The sequence below is a fragment of the Carettochelys insculpta genome, chromosome 1 (assembly GCF_033958435.1).
Source record: "Carettochelys insculpta isolate YL-2023 chromosome 1, ASM3395843v1, whole genome shotgun sequence".
NCBI lineage: Eukaryota > Metazoa > Chordata > Testudines > Carettochelyidae > Carettochelys > Carettochelys insculpta.
Genome location: NC_134137.1, coordinates 68068225 through 68087310, shown reverse-complemented (window position 1 = coordinate 68087310; position 19086 = coordinate 68068225). Strand labels below are relative to the sequence as shown.

Below are 19086 nucleotides of genomic sequence, written 5' to 3'. Positions count from 1 at the left end.
ATGAACATCAAGTGATCCCTCCACTGTCACCCATTGCCAGCTTGTGACAAACAGAGGCTAGGGGCATCATCCCTCACCATCCTGGATAATAACTTTTGACAGACCTATCCTGTGTGAATTTACCGAGCTCTTTTTTGAACCCTATTAAGTCTTGGCCTTCACATCCTCTGGCAAGGAGTTCCAAAGGTTGACTATGTACTGCATGAAGAAATACTTCCCTTTATTTGTTTTAAACCAGCTACCAATTTCATTTGGCGCCCCTTAGTTTTTGTGTTATGGGAAGTATATAACTTTTCTTTATTGATTTTCTCCATACCAGTCACGAGGTTATAGACCCACCCTCTTTTGCCATCTTTTTTCCAAACTGAACAGTCCCTGTCTTATTAATCTCTCCTCATAGGGCAGACGTTCCATACCCCTAAACATTTTTGTTGCCATTTTCTGAACTTTTTCCAAGATATCTTTTTGAGATGTGGCAGCCACGTCTGCATGCAGTCTTCAAGATGTGGGTGTACAATGGATTTATTGAGAGGCAATGTATTTTCTGTCTTATTATCTTCCCCTTTACTAATGATTTCCAAACTACAAAAAGTTGCTGCAGCAGCAAATGTGTGGTTTGTTTGTTTTCTAATCCAGTCACAGAATAGTGCTCCAATGCTCTCGTCTCTCCAGGAAAGAATTCCATGTTTAGCCCCTTTATTTTCATATATTTATGCAGTAGTCTTTGTCATAGTCATCATCACAATACTAACAAATGTTGGAAAAATATTGTTTCTTCTCACCAAGCAGGGGGGTGCTTGGATTGCCTGGTCAGTTTTTAAACTCCATTTTGAATTATATTTATCTAGCTTGAACAATTATTACACAACACTGGGTCAAGTCTTACTGCTGTGGTATTAGGTCAGAATTTGCTGTTGTTTGAAATTGGACTGCTTAGTGTAATTACCACACAGTAATACCAATGAAGTACAGATATTCATAAGGGCGCAAATTAGAAACAGATGTAACTGTTTTAAAACTCTTTCACAGAGCCCGAGGAAGCATGACGCTAGAGTTCAGGCTAAGAATATTCACCTGAGAAGTGACAGACCCCACAACCAGTCCCCCTGCTTCAGGCACGCTTTCATTAGTGATCCAGAGTAGAGCAGCTTCAACAGTACAACCGAACACTTCTACAGTAGTGGGCCTCACACATGATTTAGACCGCCCGATCCCTATCTTCTGTGTGACTCGCTCTGGGGCTTAGGCAGGAAATCAGTATTAGACCACATGCCCAGAGGCCAAAACAGTGTTCCTAGGAAACTTTTACCCTGAAATGTTGGGTGCTGAGTGACTTTAGGCTCCTGCAGGGTTAGGCAGTTTTGTGCTTTGCAGTGGAGCCACAACTGGGACTTAGGCACCTAGTTCTTTTTGTTCATCGAGCCCAAAATGCCTTATTTGTAGAATTGCTGGGCATTCTCAACTGTCTCGGTACTTGAACAGAAGTGGAGGGTGTTCGTCATCTTACAGGACGGGGGGTCTACAATGCTGCTGCAGGACTGACATGGCTGGAAATGGCAAGAGCAACAAAAATGCATTATGCTACATTTACATAAAGTGGGGATGGCTCTGTATAAACGAAGGAGCAAACAGATACGTGCTTGCCATCTTTCCCGCCATCTCTCCCCAAAAGCATCTCTAATGTAGTTAGAAATCTTGTAGGAATCTGAAAACCCGTTTTTACAACAAAGTATCACAACTTCTAAGCATGACTGGAGACAGTGTTCTTTATAATAGTTTAAAATCAACTACGGGACAAGAGTCACTTTATTGGTGGTGAGGAGAGTGAACAGTTACTTGAAGTAGGATGGTGAATTCAATTGCTTAAGTATTCCAGTGTTCCTAAAGCACAGTGAATGCAAAAGTGCTATTATTTAGCCCATATCTAGGGAGTTTCACTTTCAAAGTGCAGTACAAACACAAACCAACTTAATTCTAAACAAAAGATTCCAGTTTGAGAATATGGAGAGGAACAAAAATCCTCTCAATAGAAACGATGCACATAGTGAGAGTGTTCTGCATTAAAAGAAAACCCCCAAACACAGATTTCCTACCAACATGGAAAACACATAGTTTTACTCTTTGGAGTTATTTTTTATTTTTACTTATTTTCTCTCCTATTAAGAATTTATTTCCTGAGACACAGATATGCTCTTCAGCTTCACATTTTAGAAACCAAATCAGAAAGTGCAACCAAAATGTTAAAAAAAAACCAAACATGAGCATATTGTGCCTCTGGGGGAAGAGACACTTTCCTGGGATTTCTGGTAACTGAAACTGGACATCATCTGCTATCATGCAATGGGAAGGTCGTGGCGATGGGCCCTTTTGAAATGTTTGTTCATGGGCCCTAGGCCATGTCTGCTTTTACCAGGAGATTGGCACTTCTGTGATTGATGCAGTGGGTGTTGACTTAGCTGGTCTGGTGACACACATGCTAAAGCGATGGTAGAGTTCTCCCATAAATTTGTGCACTCCACCTCCCAAGGAGATTAAGGGAAGTCAGTGGGAGAGTGTCTCCTGTTGAGACAGTGAAGTGTAGATACTGTGGTAAGTTAACCTAAGTTATTCAGGTAATTGAAGTGGCATAACTTTGGTCCACATACTGTACTACTGTTGACCAGCACTTAGACCACTGTGACCAATGGCCCCTCTAATTTTCCCCATCTATGGGTGAAAAAATCTTGTTATATGCACCAAGACAGGCATGCATGTATACCACCAATAGAAACTGTGGGTGCTCTGCTAATCAGCTGGCAGCACCTGAATTTCTCCTGGGCAGCTGCCCAAGCACTCAGCTTACAGAGAAAACTGACTCCTTTTAGCATGGCCTAACATTTTTGTACGGATTTTCCTTACTTGGAGCTGTGCGGTTGATCCAACAATGCATGTTTATATTGCAATTCTGTGCCTCCCAAACTACTCTGTTGTTCCTGACACCCAACAACAAAGGTCACTTGTAGATCAGGACAAGGGAGTAAAAAAAGGAAGGCAGGCATTTCTATTTGACCTGCAGTCTTGTTTGAATGGGCTGTTACTGGCATTTCTAAATGTGAACCCAGCAAACACAACAGTGAGGCAGATTAGCTGGGTCTGACTTGCGCACTGCTGTATAACTTGGTATTCAACCCCAAGAAACACTGCTAATAAAACAGAGTAAAATGATGCTGTTCCAAAGAGCTACTGGCAATACATCAACTAGGATGGTCTGCTATCTGTTGTCCTGCTCATTTCAGATGTCCTGTGCTCTGCATCAACTGCACTGTGATCCTCTGACTCCTCTGAAGGCACCAGTTGGATTTCACCCCAAAATCAAAGCTACAGCGTTGTTTTTGGTGCTTTCATTAAAGAAATATAATTTTCATACTGCAATATTACAGTCATCAGTTTTATAGTTGTCTTCAACAGAAGCTGATTTCATCTTTCATCAGGCAGCTTTTTTCTGAACTGTTACTATACCCAATTATTTAATAGTAACGGGAATTTCTTAGGCATTGGACAACATGGTGGATGTAAAGATCTGCTGCAAGATCTGAGGGATCTGCTTGGTATCCATGGCAATAAAAGACCGGCCTGCTGGTAGCATCCTCTGCAGCCTAGGGATCAGAATGAGAGGAAAGAAAGAATTACCATTGCAAATTATGTTCCTGACAGCAAACCAAAGAGTCCTGAGAATTCCTGGAGAAAGAATATCTTGCCAACACATGCCACTCACACTGCTCTCACTGAGCAATTAAAAGCTTGGGAAAGCAGCAGCGCAAGGAAATGCTGAAAGCAGTTATGTCACAGAGGTCTTTTCAGCAAGACAACAGGCCTGTTTCTACAGACTTCCATTCATTTGTTATTGTCACTGTTTCCGGTACGTGAAAAGTTTTACTCAGACTACGGTACCAGTGACCGAACAAGGAATTAGCTCAGCTAATCTTCTAGAAACAACTAAAAACTCCCTCTCTGTAAGAGGAAATCATTTAGTTCATTTAAAAATGCTACTGTATTTACTAAACACTTTGACAGGTTAACCTTACCCTCCTCCACCTCACTAGAACTACTGATTGTATGTGAATTTTATATTATATATATATATATGTTTTAAATTTGCTGCTTATTTTTCAACTTCTAGCCTACCATAGGTTAAACTGAGTTTGTGTTTTTCTACAGCTGGTCGCTTGAGACCTAGGGTAGTTAGTCTGCCTGGCACAGTTTTATTCAAAGCTTTTATTATTATATGAGATATTCATTTCTAATATTTAATTAGGCATTTTGATGCATACTGGTTCACTGATTTTTAAACAAGTTTTAAAATTTTTATAGGCTATATCTAGTAAATGGGTCAATTTGATTACCTTTTTCCCTCTTGGGTGAATGTGCATGACTAATCCATTTTTCCCCCAAAGGCAAAATAAAACTCAATCTGCAGTAAAATTTCAAAACAGGAGCTCTTTATGGGAAATGTAAGCAACAGCCTGACACAACCTGCAGAAATTCAACAAACAGCAACCACCGTGCAAGCTGCATGTTCCAAACCTTTTACACTTATGCTACATGCTGTGGCCTAACTCCTCCTGGGCTTGAGTCTACCATCCTTTCAGTCAATGGCTTTTTTCAAAGTAGTATTGGCCCATTAATATTAATGGTAACTGCCACATGCTTACAGAGCTATCCTGTCCATAGGACAAGGTGGGGCAGCTGCACCAGGTCCTGCACTTTTGCGTCCTCCACCCACCGGCAGTGCCAACCCAGAGGTCCTATGGATGGGAAGGGGGGAGGATTACCTCAGGCAAGGCACAGAGGCTGATGGCAGCAGCATGGGGTCACCTCCCCTGGGCTCTCATCCCACCCCCCACCCCAGCAGTCACCATGGAGTGCTCCCAGCTGCCTGTGGAGAAGTGGGGCTAAACAGGTTGGGAGGGTGCAGCAGAGCAAAGCAGGCTGCCATTTGGGCCACGTGGTGAGTGTGGATGTGGGAGGCCGAGGGGAGGTGACCCCCTGCTGCTACTGCCATCCACCATTCCCTGCCCTAGGTAATCCCCAGCCAGGCTGAGAGGGGAGGAGGTCAGGGTGGGGGCAGAGTGAGGAAGGGGAGGGGCCTATGGCATGGTGGTGGGGGTTGCCCATGGTCCCATGAGCGGGCATCGGCGGGGTTTGCCCCCAGACCATCCCTACCCCTGAGATGGCCTTACATGTTCATGATGAAGATACTAGCTTTGCATAGGCAGAAAGTGAAGCAATGATCTCAAGTTACAGAGGGAGAGATCTAGGCTGGATATCGGGAAAGCCTTTTTCACTAGGAGGGTGATGAAGCACTGAAACGGGTTGTCTAGAGAGATGGTGGAATCTCTATCCTTGAAGAGGTTTAAGGTTAGGCTTGGAGTGATTAATCGGGGTTGGTCCTGCTTTGAGCAGGAGCTTGGAGTACATGACCTCCCGATGTCTCTAACCCTAATCTTCTGTGAGTGTATGATTGTATGTACTAGCTATTGGACAGCAAATGCAGACAGTGTAAAATTTCTCTGTCCTTGCTGCACCCCATCAAGCTATGACAAAGGCTATGGAGCCACTGTAAGAAACATACCATTAGTTTTCAGGCATTGCTCACACGCTGAACATCTACTCAGTTACAGTTTAACCTACATTGGAACAGACTCTGTACATGTATTTTTAACTCTTTCACTAAGGAGGAGCCCTGATACACTGATTTGTGGCCAAAACTGTAATTTCACATTGGATTCATGCCCTGGAAAGTTGCTATCTTGGAGCTGGAAAACTGAATAGACAACCTTTTGATGATACCAATGCTTTGAACTGGCTAGAAATAGATGCTGTGAAGTGGCGTAGGGTCTATGATGCTTCACTGCCCAAACAGCATGGGGCAGAAATAAAACCTTACTGACCTATAAAATAGAGAAGAATATTACTGCTTGGCCATTGGTGCCTATACTACGTTCTTCTGCAAGCACTCTTTACATTCATGACAAAGGCAATCATGTTTCCCAAGCACTAGCAGCAATATGTTTTACTTGTCTGCCTGGTCTCCTAAGGATCCTATGAATATGGCAAAAGCATTAACTTGAGGGTCGATGGTCAAGGTTTGAGCAAATCTTGCTGGCGGGATACCATATCGCTCAAGGTTTGCATCACTCAAAACCACCACAAAGTATTCATCAGCCTCTTCTTTGGCAATTTCACGAACAGCATGCTCCGTCCCTTCCAGAGTATGGTCTCCGCTCATGCAGAACTGAGCATGGGCATGCATGATCTGGGTATGTCAAAAAGGCAAAAGGAACTGTAAAGAGCACTATTCCAAACAAGGCACACATTTTAAGGGGTATGGAAGGGAGCAAACGTTCTTTTAAGACAAACTAAGTGAAACACATTTAGAAATGTGCATCCTGCAGCAGATTCTAGAGATTATGCAGCATTTTAGGATTCTTAAAATTCAGTTTGCTGTGTCACAACTAGAAGAATCACAGTGTGGTAGGACTGGAGACTGGGTTTCCTCATTGCTATAGATCTGAGCGGGGAGAACGGGTTTCCTAATACCCTGATCAAATCTCATCTGTTCTTATTGTACATTAGACTAATGGACTTCAGTATGAAATGTTATTACCAACAGTAGACTTACAATCAGATTAAAGAATTTCATGGCTCTGTGCACTGTGGGAATTGGGGCCCTCTTACTTTCTGAAAGTGTTTTCATCCCAGGCATGCCACTACCCCGCAGAGCCCACAGAATGCTCCTCTTACCCCACATATGCCCCTAACCTTACACTCATCCTGACAACCCTGCCTTCTCCACATCCCAGCAGTGACAACACATCTCACTTCACAGGCCCCAATATTCTGCACTCATCCCATAGCCCACTAACAACTCTCCTCTGCTCCTCATTGCTGCACCCAACTCATTGTTCCCATCCCAGGCTAGGGCAGCCTCTCAATGTTAGTTGCCTAGCTCCACTTCCTTCCCTTTCCTGGCCCATGCTCACACAGCCCCAAATTGCTCAGGCCTGGCCCAGCCACTCCTCCATCATAACAAAGGGGTGTCCACTCCAAATCTGAGTAAGTGACCTTGTGATGTGGTGCTCTGGTTGGATGCAGCATGTGGTTTTGTTTTTGCTTGGCAGCCACGAGCCCCTTTTAATGAAGCTCTGGGCAAGTGCCCCAAGTGAACACTGGTTAATCCAGGCCTGCTCATGATGACAATGTATACTTTACCAACAGGGAGTTTGGTCAGTGGAAAGCCCAGTTCTCCTAGTCTAATAAAACTGCCTATTCTGGGGGAACACCCCCACCCCACTTTTTAAAAGACGCACTGATTAAAAAAAAGCAAGATTTCTCCCTGAAACTGCCAGCTTAACTATATAGCTCCACAGCACCATTCTGTCGATAAACTAAATTCTGTGTTAGATTTTCTGCTGCTTTGATGCAGCAATGCCTTCTCAATTGCATTTAGTTTTGTAGTTAAGGTTTAACACCTTTTCAGCCTAAGAGTTGACATACTCTTTCTACTATTATAGTAATTCATGTCTTCCGAGCACTGTACAAACAAGTATTCAGGATCACATTGTAGTCCCCCTCATCAGTGGTCACACGCTAACAATAACATTTTTATTTATGGAGAGCTTTATAGACAACTATACAAATCGAACAGCATGTATGGAAATTCCTATACTCAGTAATGGAATATTCAGGACAGTTCAGAAGAGATGCATCCTTATTCCACTATTATGACACATATTTCAAAATATTCTAGAGGTCCGCCCCTCGCTTTGAATTTACATACACAACTCCTATGACCTTCCTCCTCCTCCACCCTTCCAGCAACTTCTCTCTCTTTATTTTATTATCGTCTGTGTCCAGTACAAACTTATCTTCTGCATTGTACAATTCTTGATTATCCACGACTATTTATCAACAGGATTTACCTTAAGAATCTCTAATCTTTGCTTATTGTTCTTGGGAACTTTGTCACTCCCAACCAATGCAATGTTGAAACCATCTCCTGAATGCCCCATGATATCGTACTGCAGGGAAGAGAATTAAAGATTACTCAGTTAAGAATAAGGAGTGACTGTTGACTCAGAATGACGTGAAGGATGGTAAAAGGCATTTTGCTGTTAAGTATAAGATAAATACAGGTTGTTGTTTACATTTATGGTCAATTTAAAGGAACTGCCTACACTGCCATGAAAAGACTGTTGTTGCAAGATAAAATTGCCAAACCTAATGAAAACAAGCAGCAGTAACTCACTATTTCTAGGGTCTGATACTTACCTCTTTCCACCAGTTTTACAGTGGTGCTAAATGAGATTAGAATCTTCATTTTTCACGTTGACTTACAATTTACTCCTTTCTTCCAGCAACCTTGCGCACCAGACATGGATTGTTAAATAGCGTAGCTCTGACGTTTGACAAGCTGTTTGTGTGACCTTGTTCTAACCCAACAAAAAAAAAAAGGTGCTACAGCCATTTTTAAAAATCCATCGTTCACTTTACAGGTAGAGATTAAACCTATAGCTCAAAATACACTGAGGGGTGAGTTCCAAGAGCTCCATTATGTGTTTTGATTTTTAATTATGATAATATTAGGATTGCGTTCAGAAAGTCACACAGTGAAAGCGCAGAGCTCATTATTGATTGTACATGTGTTGGCCAAACAAAATGGGTTACTTGCTAAATTAGGTAAAGTGCAGAGAACTATGTTCTCTTGGCTTCAAAGTCACACAACTCTTTCATAACGCTATATTTTTGGACCTGGATCTTCTAACTTTCTTCTCCAGATGGCTGTTTTGACAGTCATGTTGCCATATTTTGCAGCCTGGGAGCATAACCATGCTACTTAGCATAAGACAATAATGAATGAGCCTTTCACTTTGAAGCGACTGGGCACAAACCAAATTTAGATGATTTGTGAAAATTGGCTTTGCATTAAGTCCTAGTCCATATGTCATCAAATCATGCCACAATTTGGAATACTTATCATTCCTGTATGAGAGAGGCCCATGCCATGACTAATGTATATGGGCAACTGCAGGCCAAAACTAAAAGGTATCTATAACATTTGGAAGTTTGTGCAGGTGGCTGCAGTAGGACTGACTGAATCAGTGCTACTTGTCACACTTTAAGAACTGTTAGTATAAAAGGGTTAAGAATGCAGCTTCCTACATTATAACTGTTATACAAAGAAGCCAAATGCCGAACATCTTGGTCTTCCATTTACCTTTCAATATCTAGTGTCAGAAGTAGAACCCAAAATGTTTTTTCTCATGTACAGTAAACTCTTGATTTAATGGACAAATGGGGCAGGGGTGTCGTTAAACCTGTAAGTCCGTTAAACATGAGGGTTTACTGTTCCCCACCCCAGATTCCCCCAGCCCCAGTCCACCCCTCCCACCCCCACAAAGCCCCTGACTCACTGGAGCTGCTGGAAGAGCTGCCAGAGCCCACTGTTGCGGTGGGAGTGGCTGGACCTCACCATGTGACCTCGCCATGTGGCCGGAGAGTCCCTGCTGCCCAGCTGACGCTGCCCAGTGTGGAGCTGTTGCCTCTAGAGCTGTCACGCACTCCTCCCACTGGGGCTGGGCATGTACCCAAGTGGTCTGTCTGCATACGCTGCCTTTCCTCTGGTGGGAGAAGCACATGGCAGCTCCGGAGGTGGTCCAGGCCATGATGGAGGGTTTGGCGGGTGGAAGTGGTGGCTCTGGTAAGTCACCTTTCTTTTTATTTTTTTGGGGGGGGCGGGGGGGCAGGGGATTTAGGATTTTACAGGCACTGATTAAGTGGACTTTGGGAACATCCGGGGGCTGGTAGATGTCTACTGTTCCCAAACAATAAATCAGGATCTGTAAAATCAAGGGTTTATTGTATTCCATAGGGAGAAAAGATTAAGAAAGAACTAAGGACTCTGCGCATGATACCCATGGAGGATCCTTTTATAAAAATATCATGCTAGTTAGCCTCAGAAGCAGGGCTGCACATAAAAATACATTAAATAGGCTATAAACATAAAGATATCAATAATAATGGGGGATTTCAATGATCCCTATATTGACTGGGTACATGTCAGCTTTGGATGGGATGCAGAGATAAAATTGCTTGACAAATAAGTGCTTCTTGGAGCAGATAGTCCTGGAACCCACAAAAGGAGAGACAATTCTTGATTCAGACCTAAGCAAAGAACAGGACCTGGTCCAAGAGGTGAATATAGCTGAACTGGTTGGTAAGAGAGACCATAACATAATACAATAAAACATCCCAATGAGGGAAAAACAAGGACTGTGGTGCCACCCCACCCGCAGCCACCCGTAGCTGGAGCAGCTCTGCCACGGCATTGCAAAGTGCCTAGAGCTCTGGCCGCCGCCCAAGTTGTCCGTTTGAAATGCCAGGACTGGAGCAACTTCCACCACCCACCAGCTTTCCCTACCCACTTTTGGTGGGCCTGAGGACAGTCAAGTCCAAAGCAGATTGTGAAATGTCTGACGAAAAAGGGTGTTTCCGCAAAACAAAACAAAGCACATGCCAGTGTGGACAAGCCTTCAGTGTGCAGTAGCCATAAAATTTTTTTAATAATGTTGGAAACATTAGGAAAGGGATAGATAATAAGACAAAAATTGTTTCTGTATAAATCCATGGTATTCCCTCATCTTGGATGCTGCATGTAGGTCTGGTCACCCCATTTCAAGAAAGATAGATCGGACCCAGAAAAGGTATGGAAAAGGGCTCAAAAATTATTAGGGGCACAGAACAGATTCTATATGAGGACAGAGATAAAAGGATGTGACTTTTCAGCTTGGAAAAGAGAAAACAAGGGTTGATAAGATTAGAGATCTATAAAACCATGACTAGTGTGGACACAATGAATAGAAACGATTATTTACACTTCATAACACAAGAACTAGGAGTCACCAAATGAAATAGTAGGCAGCAGGTTTAAAACAAACAAAAGGAAGTATTTCTTCACACACACACAGCCAACCTGTGGAACCCTTTGCTAGAGGATGTGGTGAAAGACAAGACCTTAACAGGGTTCAAAAAAGAAGGAGGTAAGTTCATGGAGGATAAGCCAATGAATGGCTATTTGCCAAAATAAGCAGGGATTCAAAACTGTGTCCCCTAGTCTCTGTTGCCAGAAGCTGGGAATGGGCAACAGGTTGGCTCTCTTGATGATTACATAGTCTACTCACTCTCTCTCTCAGCAGAGAACTTCTAATCTACTCACTCCCTTTGAAGCAGCTGGCACTGGCCACTTGCAGAATACAGGATACCCATCTAGATAGACCATTCTATGAACATTCCTATGTTCTCCTCAAAGCTAACTTACAGCCCATGTGTGCTGCAGCACAAATCAAACAGTCCTGTAACACTTAACTTGGTGCAAGTTTCATTGACTTAACTAATTATTGCACTTATTCGTCAATGATCTAGAGAAAGGGGTAAGCAGTGAGGTGGCAAAGTTTGCAGATGACACCAAACTGTTCAGGATAGTCAAAACCAAAGCAGACTGTGAAGAACTTCAAAAAGATCTCAGCAAACTGAGGGATTGGGCAGCAAAATGGCAAATGAAATTTCATGTGGGTAAGTGTAAGGTAATGCACATTGGGAAAAATAACCCCAATTATACACACAATATGATGGGGGGCAAATTTAGCTTCAACAGATCAGGAAAGAGATCTTGGAATTATAGTGGATAGTTCTCTGAAAACATCCACGCAGTGTGCAGCGGCAGTCAGTAAAGCAAATAGGATGTTAGGAATAATTAAAAAAGGGATAGAAAATAAGACAAAGAATATCTCACTTCCCCTATATAAAATGATGGTACGCCCACATCTTGAGTACTGCAGATGTGGTCTCCTCACCTCAAAAAAGATATATTGGCGTTAGAAAAGGTTCAGAAAAGGGCAACTAAAATGATTAAGGGTTTGGAATGAGTCCCATATGAGGAGAGGCTAGAGAGACTTGGACTTTTCAGTCTAGAAAAGAGGAGACTGAGGGGTGATATGATAGAGGTATATAAAATCATGAATGGTGTGGAGAAAGTGAATACAGAAAAGTTATTTACTTGTCCCCATAATGTAAGAACTAGAGGACACCAAATGAAGTTAATGGGTAGCAGGTTCAAAACTAATCAAAGAAAGCTTTCTTCACACAGTGCACAGTCAACCTGTGGAACTCCTTACCAGAGGACGCTGTGAAGGCCAGGACTCTAACAGAGTTTAAAAAAGAGCTCGATAAATATTTGGAGGTTAGGTCCATAAACGGCTATTAGCAAGGGGTAACGTATGGTGACTAGCCTTTTGTCGAAGGCGGGAGATGGATGGCAGGAGACAAATCGCTTGATCATTGTCTTCGGTTCACCTCCTCTGAGGCACCTGGCATTGGCTACTGTCAGCAGACAGGATACTGGGCTAGCTGGACCTTTGGTCTGACCCAGTATTGCCGTTCTTATATTCTTATGTTCACTACCGTAAGGTCTCAGAGTACGCAAACCCAGAGTACCAGACCCTGCTCTTATGTGGCTGACCGCCGATTCCTACGGTAAACCTTGGAAATGTGCGATTTCCAGTTGCGCTTAACTCACTCCCTCCCCGGCCTGGCTCAACCTCCCCACCTCGCCTCCACATGGCCCCGGCTCAGCCCCCACCTCAGCCCCACTCACCACCTGCGCACAGCTCCTGCTCACCCCCCACCCCCACCTCTGGGTCTAGCTCACCACCACTCAGGAGCAACTCTGGCTGTACCTCCCTGCCCCTGGTTCAACCCCCACTGCCAGCTTACCACCCATATACAGCCTCAGCTCACCTGCCCCATGCCCAGCTCACCACCCTCCCCCACCTCCACACCCAGCTCTAGCTCACCACCCCTCAGGCGCAGCTCCAGTTCAACCCTCCCACCTCGCAGCCCCAGTTCCATCCTCCTGCCCTGGTTTAAGCCCCACATCAAGCACAGCTCTAGCCCAACACCCCCGCCCTGGTTCAATCCCCCCATGGCCTGGCTCATCACCTGAGCAGGGCTCCGGCTCACCAACCCCACGCACAGCTCTGGCTCAACTATACCCCTCAATTCCCTGCAGCCCTAACCCATCCCAGGCTTAGCCCCCCCCAGCTCACCTCCCACAGCCCCAACCCACTGCCAGGCTTAATCCTCCCCAACTACCCCCCCACCCCACCCCAGGACTTACCTTACTGCTCTTCCCTGGCTGCGGAATGTGTGTTCCACTGGGAAAAAAGCCAGATCCTCACATACGTAAAATCTGGGTTTCGTGAGAATTCATGGAATGGAACCATCGAGTAACTCAAGGGTCTACTGTATTTGGTGATTAATTTTCTAACAGCATCAGAAACTTTCTAAATATCTTTCAGTTTATTATTTTTTCTTACGAATTTAAAAAAAATTAAGTTCACTTTGCTGTTAAATACAGCACATATTGTGCAATTCAGAAAGCATGCATGAAATAAGAAAAAGATCATATTCTGCTTCTACTACCATACTCCACACTACAATGATCCTTTTGTCAAAGAAATAAGGAAAAATGAAGGGCCATGTGTGATGAATCAAAAATGTATTACCAAGCTTTGCTGAAAGAGATACCAGCTACCAAATCATTTCTGGTTCCAGAGAACACCAAATATAACCTTTAATACTTTTATTTGGCCTGCCATACTCTTGACTTTAAGAAAGAAGTTATGCTGCAAGCATTACAAAACATTTTTTCCCCTCATCCACTTAAATGGCACTGCCTTTAACATCAGCTTCTTAGCTGTGGCCTCCTGAATTGTGCCTAGAAAATATGTAACATTCCCTTTTAATAGCACTACAAATCAAAAACAAAAGAAGTTCCCTAACAATAATATAGCTCGTAGTTTACGGAATCATTTTGGAAGTTTTTTGAAAACCTTCATAAAACCTTTGCCGCATAGTCTAATAACTAGCTATGACCTTGATCAAAACCATAGGATTCCATACTTTATGTAATACACAGAGCTAGCTTCCATTTTAGGAGCTAATGCATTTTCAAATCTGCTAAATGACCAAGTTATTATAATGTGTATACTGGCATTTCCACATGTGAAAAGAGCAGATGGACATGCAGGAGCATCTTTTCCATGAACAGTTTAGGTGGAGCCTTTAAAAATTTTGACCTCCTGGAGTATAACAGTAATAGCACAGTAGCAACATTTATTAAATGCCAACAAGAAGCTCAGCCATGTACACGAGAACTGGAACAGAACAATGCATGTTACCTTCCCCAAGCAGCTCAGAATCTGAAGAGACAGCACAAAATGCGCTGGAGATTTGGAACTCACATTCAGGTGGTTAACTACCATTACTCTAAGTCCTTTGCCATATCCTTGTTTTCCAAGGTGCTTATTCCTGTTATGTAAGTGTTTTGGTCTTAGATTTAGGGCCTTACGTTTAGGTATATTAAAATGAATATTGTTGAAATAAGCTCACGTTACCGAGTGATCGATTGATCGCTCTGAATAACTGACCTAACACTATCTGTGTACCACTTTACCATTTCCAGTATCACGGGTCTATATTATCAGCAGTGATGTCATATTTTCCTTGTGATATAAGAGAACTGAACAAGTACCAAAATGTAGAGTAGATGGCAACAGAAACTGGAACTAAGAGTAAAATACTTAATCATTAAATTGAACACATTTGCCAACTCAGGGCTTCAGGGGGACCAGCAAAGGGAAAAAATTGGCAGTGTCTTTTAAAAACGTCTTTACTATGATTAAAGAAGGTCTGAAAGTATATATTTCCCTGCTTCTTACATCAGAAATTCAAATCTTGTTTTGTCATTTCCCAGAAGACTATGGAAACTGGTAGGATTATGCTACCAGAGAAAATATGCAGCTAGGGCTTAGAGTCTATTTTTATTGGTAAATGTTAGTTAATGCCAATCTCACCATACACACACAAGCTCATGGAATTTCTTTTGATCGTAACTGAAATGTAGAAGCGGACAATATAAGAAAAATGCTGTTTGAGAACTTATTAGCATTTAAGAATATTTAGTTTGTACGTTTTGATACACTATGCTGACAATTTGTGTTTTAATGGTTAGAAGGCTTTACCTTCTTGAATCTCAATGCCTATCAGGAATAATTATTGTCTGACCCCCTCATTTTTCCCCACAGCTTTGGAAAGATAAATAGATTTTTAAAATGTATAAAATAAACTCTGGTATCTGTCAAAATAATGTCAACAGATTTCTGTCAACAAAACAGCTGTGTAAATGCCCCCAGGGGACCTCTTTCAATGTCCACATCAGTTGGCAGGCCTATCTGCTGTGCTTCTGGGTGCCTGTTTTTTTGAGAGAGCAGCGGGGCAGTCCGGCTGCTCTGTTGACAGAGTGGAGCACTGTTGCGATTTGTTTTTGTGGGTGGCCACACTTTGTCAACAGAAGTTTTGTTGAAAAATTTCTTTTGACAGTTACTTCCATTGACAGAATGCTGTAGTGTAACCATAGCCATTGCCTGAGAAAAGGACAGGATTTTTATTCATTCTGCTTAAAACTTTTCTTATAGTTTTAACTAGCACCTATTTTAAATTGTATGACTGAATAGCTAGAAGAAAGCTTTTAATAGATATCTGACACCCAAGAGTGACCTACAGAGTTGGCATCGTGATTTCTGAAGTTAAGAAAACTTTTCAGATCATGTTCACATATCACAGAGAAGCAAAAGGGCAGGGGACAGGGCATATCGGAATTGACACTTGTGTCTCCTGCCAGTCAGTTTGAGAAATGGAAACTTTTCTTACTTTCAGATGATCACAGAGCACGATACAGAATAATGAAGAATGTAGCAGAGCGGAAGGACCTGGCTCTTTTTCCAGTATGGGTGTCTGAACTTGGGCTAGAGTTGCCAGCCCTGCAGGATTGTCCTGGAGCTTCCAGAAATTAGAGATTAGTATTCAATTTAATATTATAGCATGCAATGAAACCTTCAAATATGTCCAACTCTGGGCATAAAGGCAAGCCATCTTTGCGTCTGCACTGAGTTCAGCTGCCTGTGTTTTATAGACTTAAGTATTTCTGCCTTTAAAAAAAAAACAAAAAAACATGTTCCATAAACTAAATCATAATCTGCATGCCTAATACGCAATACTTGCTATCAATGGGCTGGTATTATTTACAGGCTGCTAGCAACAGATTTCATTAAAACTCTATATTTCCTCACATGGATGAGTAATGCTCTTTGGCTAGACAGAACGATGAATACTTTTTTCCACTGCCTGTGCAAGTACTTATTACCACTAAACTCCTGGCTCAGCTATAATTACCTTAAACTTGTGCTCATAATTCTCAAAAGCTTCCATGACCATGCAGACAGCCTCCATGGAGCGCTCCAGTCGACCGTCTACCCCATTAAAGCGGTACATGCTGCCAGAAACATCCACTACCAGACGCAAACGCTTAGGCTTTTGCTGAGGGCTCCCAAGCTAAGAGAGAAGAGTACCAGAAAGAACTATATGAATGGGAAAGCCACAGTTTTGATCAGAACAAAACACCAACACTTTTCAGAACACCAGACAACACAAAACCACTGTTTTCACAGTCAATCACTATCTAGCAAATTCAGAGTATTTTATAAAAAGGTGAAATTATTTGAATTATTCTGATTAATAGTGATGAAAAGTTTATCTTAGATATACGACCCCCCGATTCTCTCTTTCATATACTCAATGACTGGCAACATATATGAAAATTCCATACATTTGTAGGGAAAAATCTTCTGTTGTTACATTTCTAATTAACATTTTATTACAATAAATGGAATCTCAAATGTCCACTGTCTGCCAAGAGTCATAAGGCATAAAGGGGCTTGTATGAGACAGCAGAGCTAATCTGCTGAAGTTAATTCTTTCCAGAAATTTGTGAAATCTTATTCTGATCAACGCCACAATTTTGTACATTCTGACTGCAGAGCTTTCCCCCAACCTCTCTTCCCTAAATTATCTGTTTTAAAAATTTCTGGCACACTAGATTGTGGAAAGGTATTTTATTCCATGTACAATGAGACAAGTTTGGATTCAAGGAAAAGGCTATAAAAGATGGTTTGGAAACAAACTAAATATTTACAATATTTCTTTATCTGGAACCAATTTCCAAGTATTTATCTTTAATTCCACTATTTCTCTTCTATTCAGCTATCCTTTGAGAATTTTTAGTTTACTTTCACCAAGTTATTATTAATGTAAAGGGCTGCAATATCAACTATCCCCCAAAATATTCCACTGAAGCCTGTATTTATGTATTTTTAATTCAAATAGAAAACTGCCTACTTCACACTTTCCCTGCTATGTAAGCTCTTTTTTATAATGTATTGAAAAATATAATCCCAGCATTTTGAACTGAATTGGAAATTAATATCTCATGGCTTTTGGGAGGATGTAGGATGCCTGAGCTACATAAGCTGTTCAAAACAATAATGACATCATGTAGTATAAAAAATAGAGCGCATTGTATCAAATGTATATTTAGCTACTAAGACAGCTGTTCTAAATGATTGTTTGCAAAATAAAATTCCTTCATGGAATGTTCAGGGTTCTCTGAAAATATCCACTCCATGTGCTGCAGCAGTCAAACAAGCACACAGAATGTTTAGAATCATTAAAAAGGGATAGAGAATAAGACAAAGTACATCTTATTTCCGCTATATAAATCCATGGTACACCCACATCTTGAATAATGCACACAGATGTGGTCCCCTCATCTAAAAAAGTATTTTGGCATTGGAAAAGGTTCAGAAGAAGGAAACCAAAATGTTTAGGGGTTTGGAATGGGTGCCACATGAAGAGAGATTAAAAAGACTAGGACTTTTCGGCTTAGAAAAGAGAAAACTAAGGGGAATGTAATAGAGGTCTATGAAATCATGAGAGGTATGGAGAAAGTGAATAAGGAAAAGTTATTCAATAGTCCCCATAAGAACTCGGGACCACCAAGTGAAATTAATAGGTAGCAATAACTTTAAAACAAACAAAGGGAAGTTTTCTTCACATAGTGCAGTCAACCTGTGGAACTCCTTGCCAGAGGATGCTGTGAAGACCAGGATTTTATCAGGGTTCAAAAAAGAATTAGATAAATTCATGGAGATTAGGTCCATCAATACTTATTAGCTAGAAGGGGTAGAAATTGTGTCCCTAACCTCTGTTTGTCAAAGGCTGGAAATGGATGACAGGAGGGGGTCACTCAAGGATTGCATGTTCTGTTAACAGCCTGAGGCACCTTACATTGGCCACTGGTGGAACACAGGATGGCTTAGATGGACCTTTGGTCTCACCTAATATGGCTGGTCTCATGTTCTTATGTTCATGTATAAATATTAAAAATAATCTGCTACATTAAATCTGGTTATTACAATATAATGATGATCTAGACAACCAACCTTAATATGGCTTTGTTGGTGAACATCAACTGGTTTCTCCTTCAATGACTTTAACAATTTTTTTCGGACGAATGTCCAAAATGAGTATTTATAAAATAGTGGATGTTTAAAAAGTCCATATATAGATTTTAATTATTCGCTCATAGCAGCTTTAATTTTTATTAGAATTATGAATTTACAAATCCAGAACCCTGAGTGCTAGAAGTGTTCTCATACTGTGATAAGTGTGTTAGTAAGTATTAGGCTGACATCATGAAGCTCAAGGAACCAGTTAACCTGGTTAGCAGCACCCAATGTTTATGGATAACTTACTTCTGGCTCGAGTTCTCCCCTTCGTTTATAAATGGATTTTTCTCCTGTTAGTCCATCAATTATTTTTGCATCATCTAGCTCTCCAACAGCTTGGTGTCTAAGCCACTGCCTTTCCTTACCTTTGGCCTACAAGAGAAAAGCATCCTTAATTCATTCCGTGCTGCTAGCATGACGTTTCTTTGGAATTATGTTACAACTCTGAAACAAGTTAGTGAAATCTGAACACATCTTCATAAATGTCTAGTCTCTCTTGCTTAGACACTAATTACTGCAGACAAAGAATATATTTTTCCCCACAATTTTTATTACTTCTAAGCCTTTTCACATAAGGACTTTGAAA

The 19086-nt window shown here is 41.7% G+C and overlaps 1 protein-coding gene across 6 annotated transcripts in view; it reads right to left on the bottom strand.

Annotated features, from left to right (window-relative positions):
* Window positions 1-660: 660 nt before the first annotated feature.
* VWA8 (von Willebrand factor A domain containing 8) overlaps window positions 661-19086 on the bottom strand; it is a 279042-nt gene continuing 260616 nt past the window's right edge. For 4 of the 6 annotated variants that reach the window (XM_074988426.1, XM_074988447.1, XM_074988434.1 and 1 more), the window contains 5 exons: window positions 18747-18872; window positions 16330-16488; window positions 7962-8060; window positions 6057-6295; window positions 661-3635 (listed from right to left, as the gene is read on the bottom strand). In XM_074988426.1, the coding sequence (XP_074844527.1) occupies window positions 3527-3635; window positions 6057-6295; window positions 7962-8060; window positions 16330-16488; window positions 18747-18872 (732 nt within the window). In that variant the 3' untranslated portion in view covers window positions 661-3526. The remainder of the gene's footprint in view (window positions 3636-6056; window positions 6296-7961; window positions 8061-16329; window positions 16489-18746; window positions 18873-19086) is intronic. The other 2 variants (XM_074988442.1, XM_074988464.1) reach the window with 2 other exon arrangements.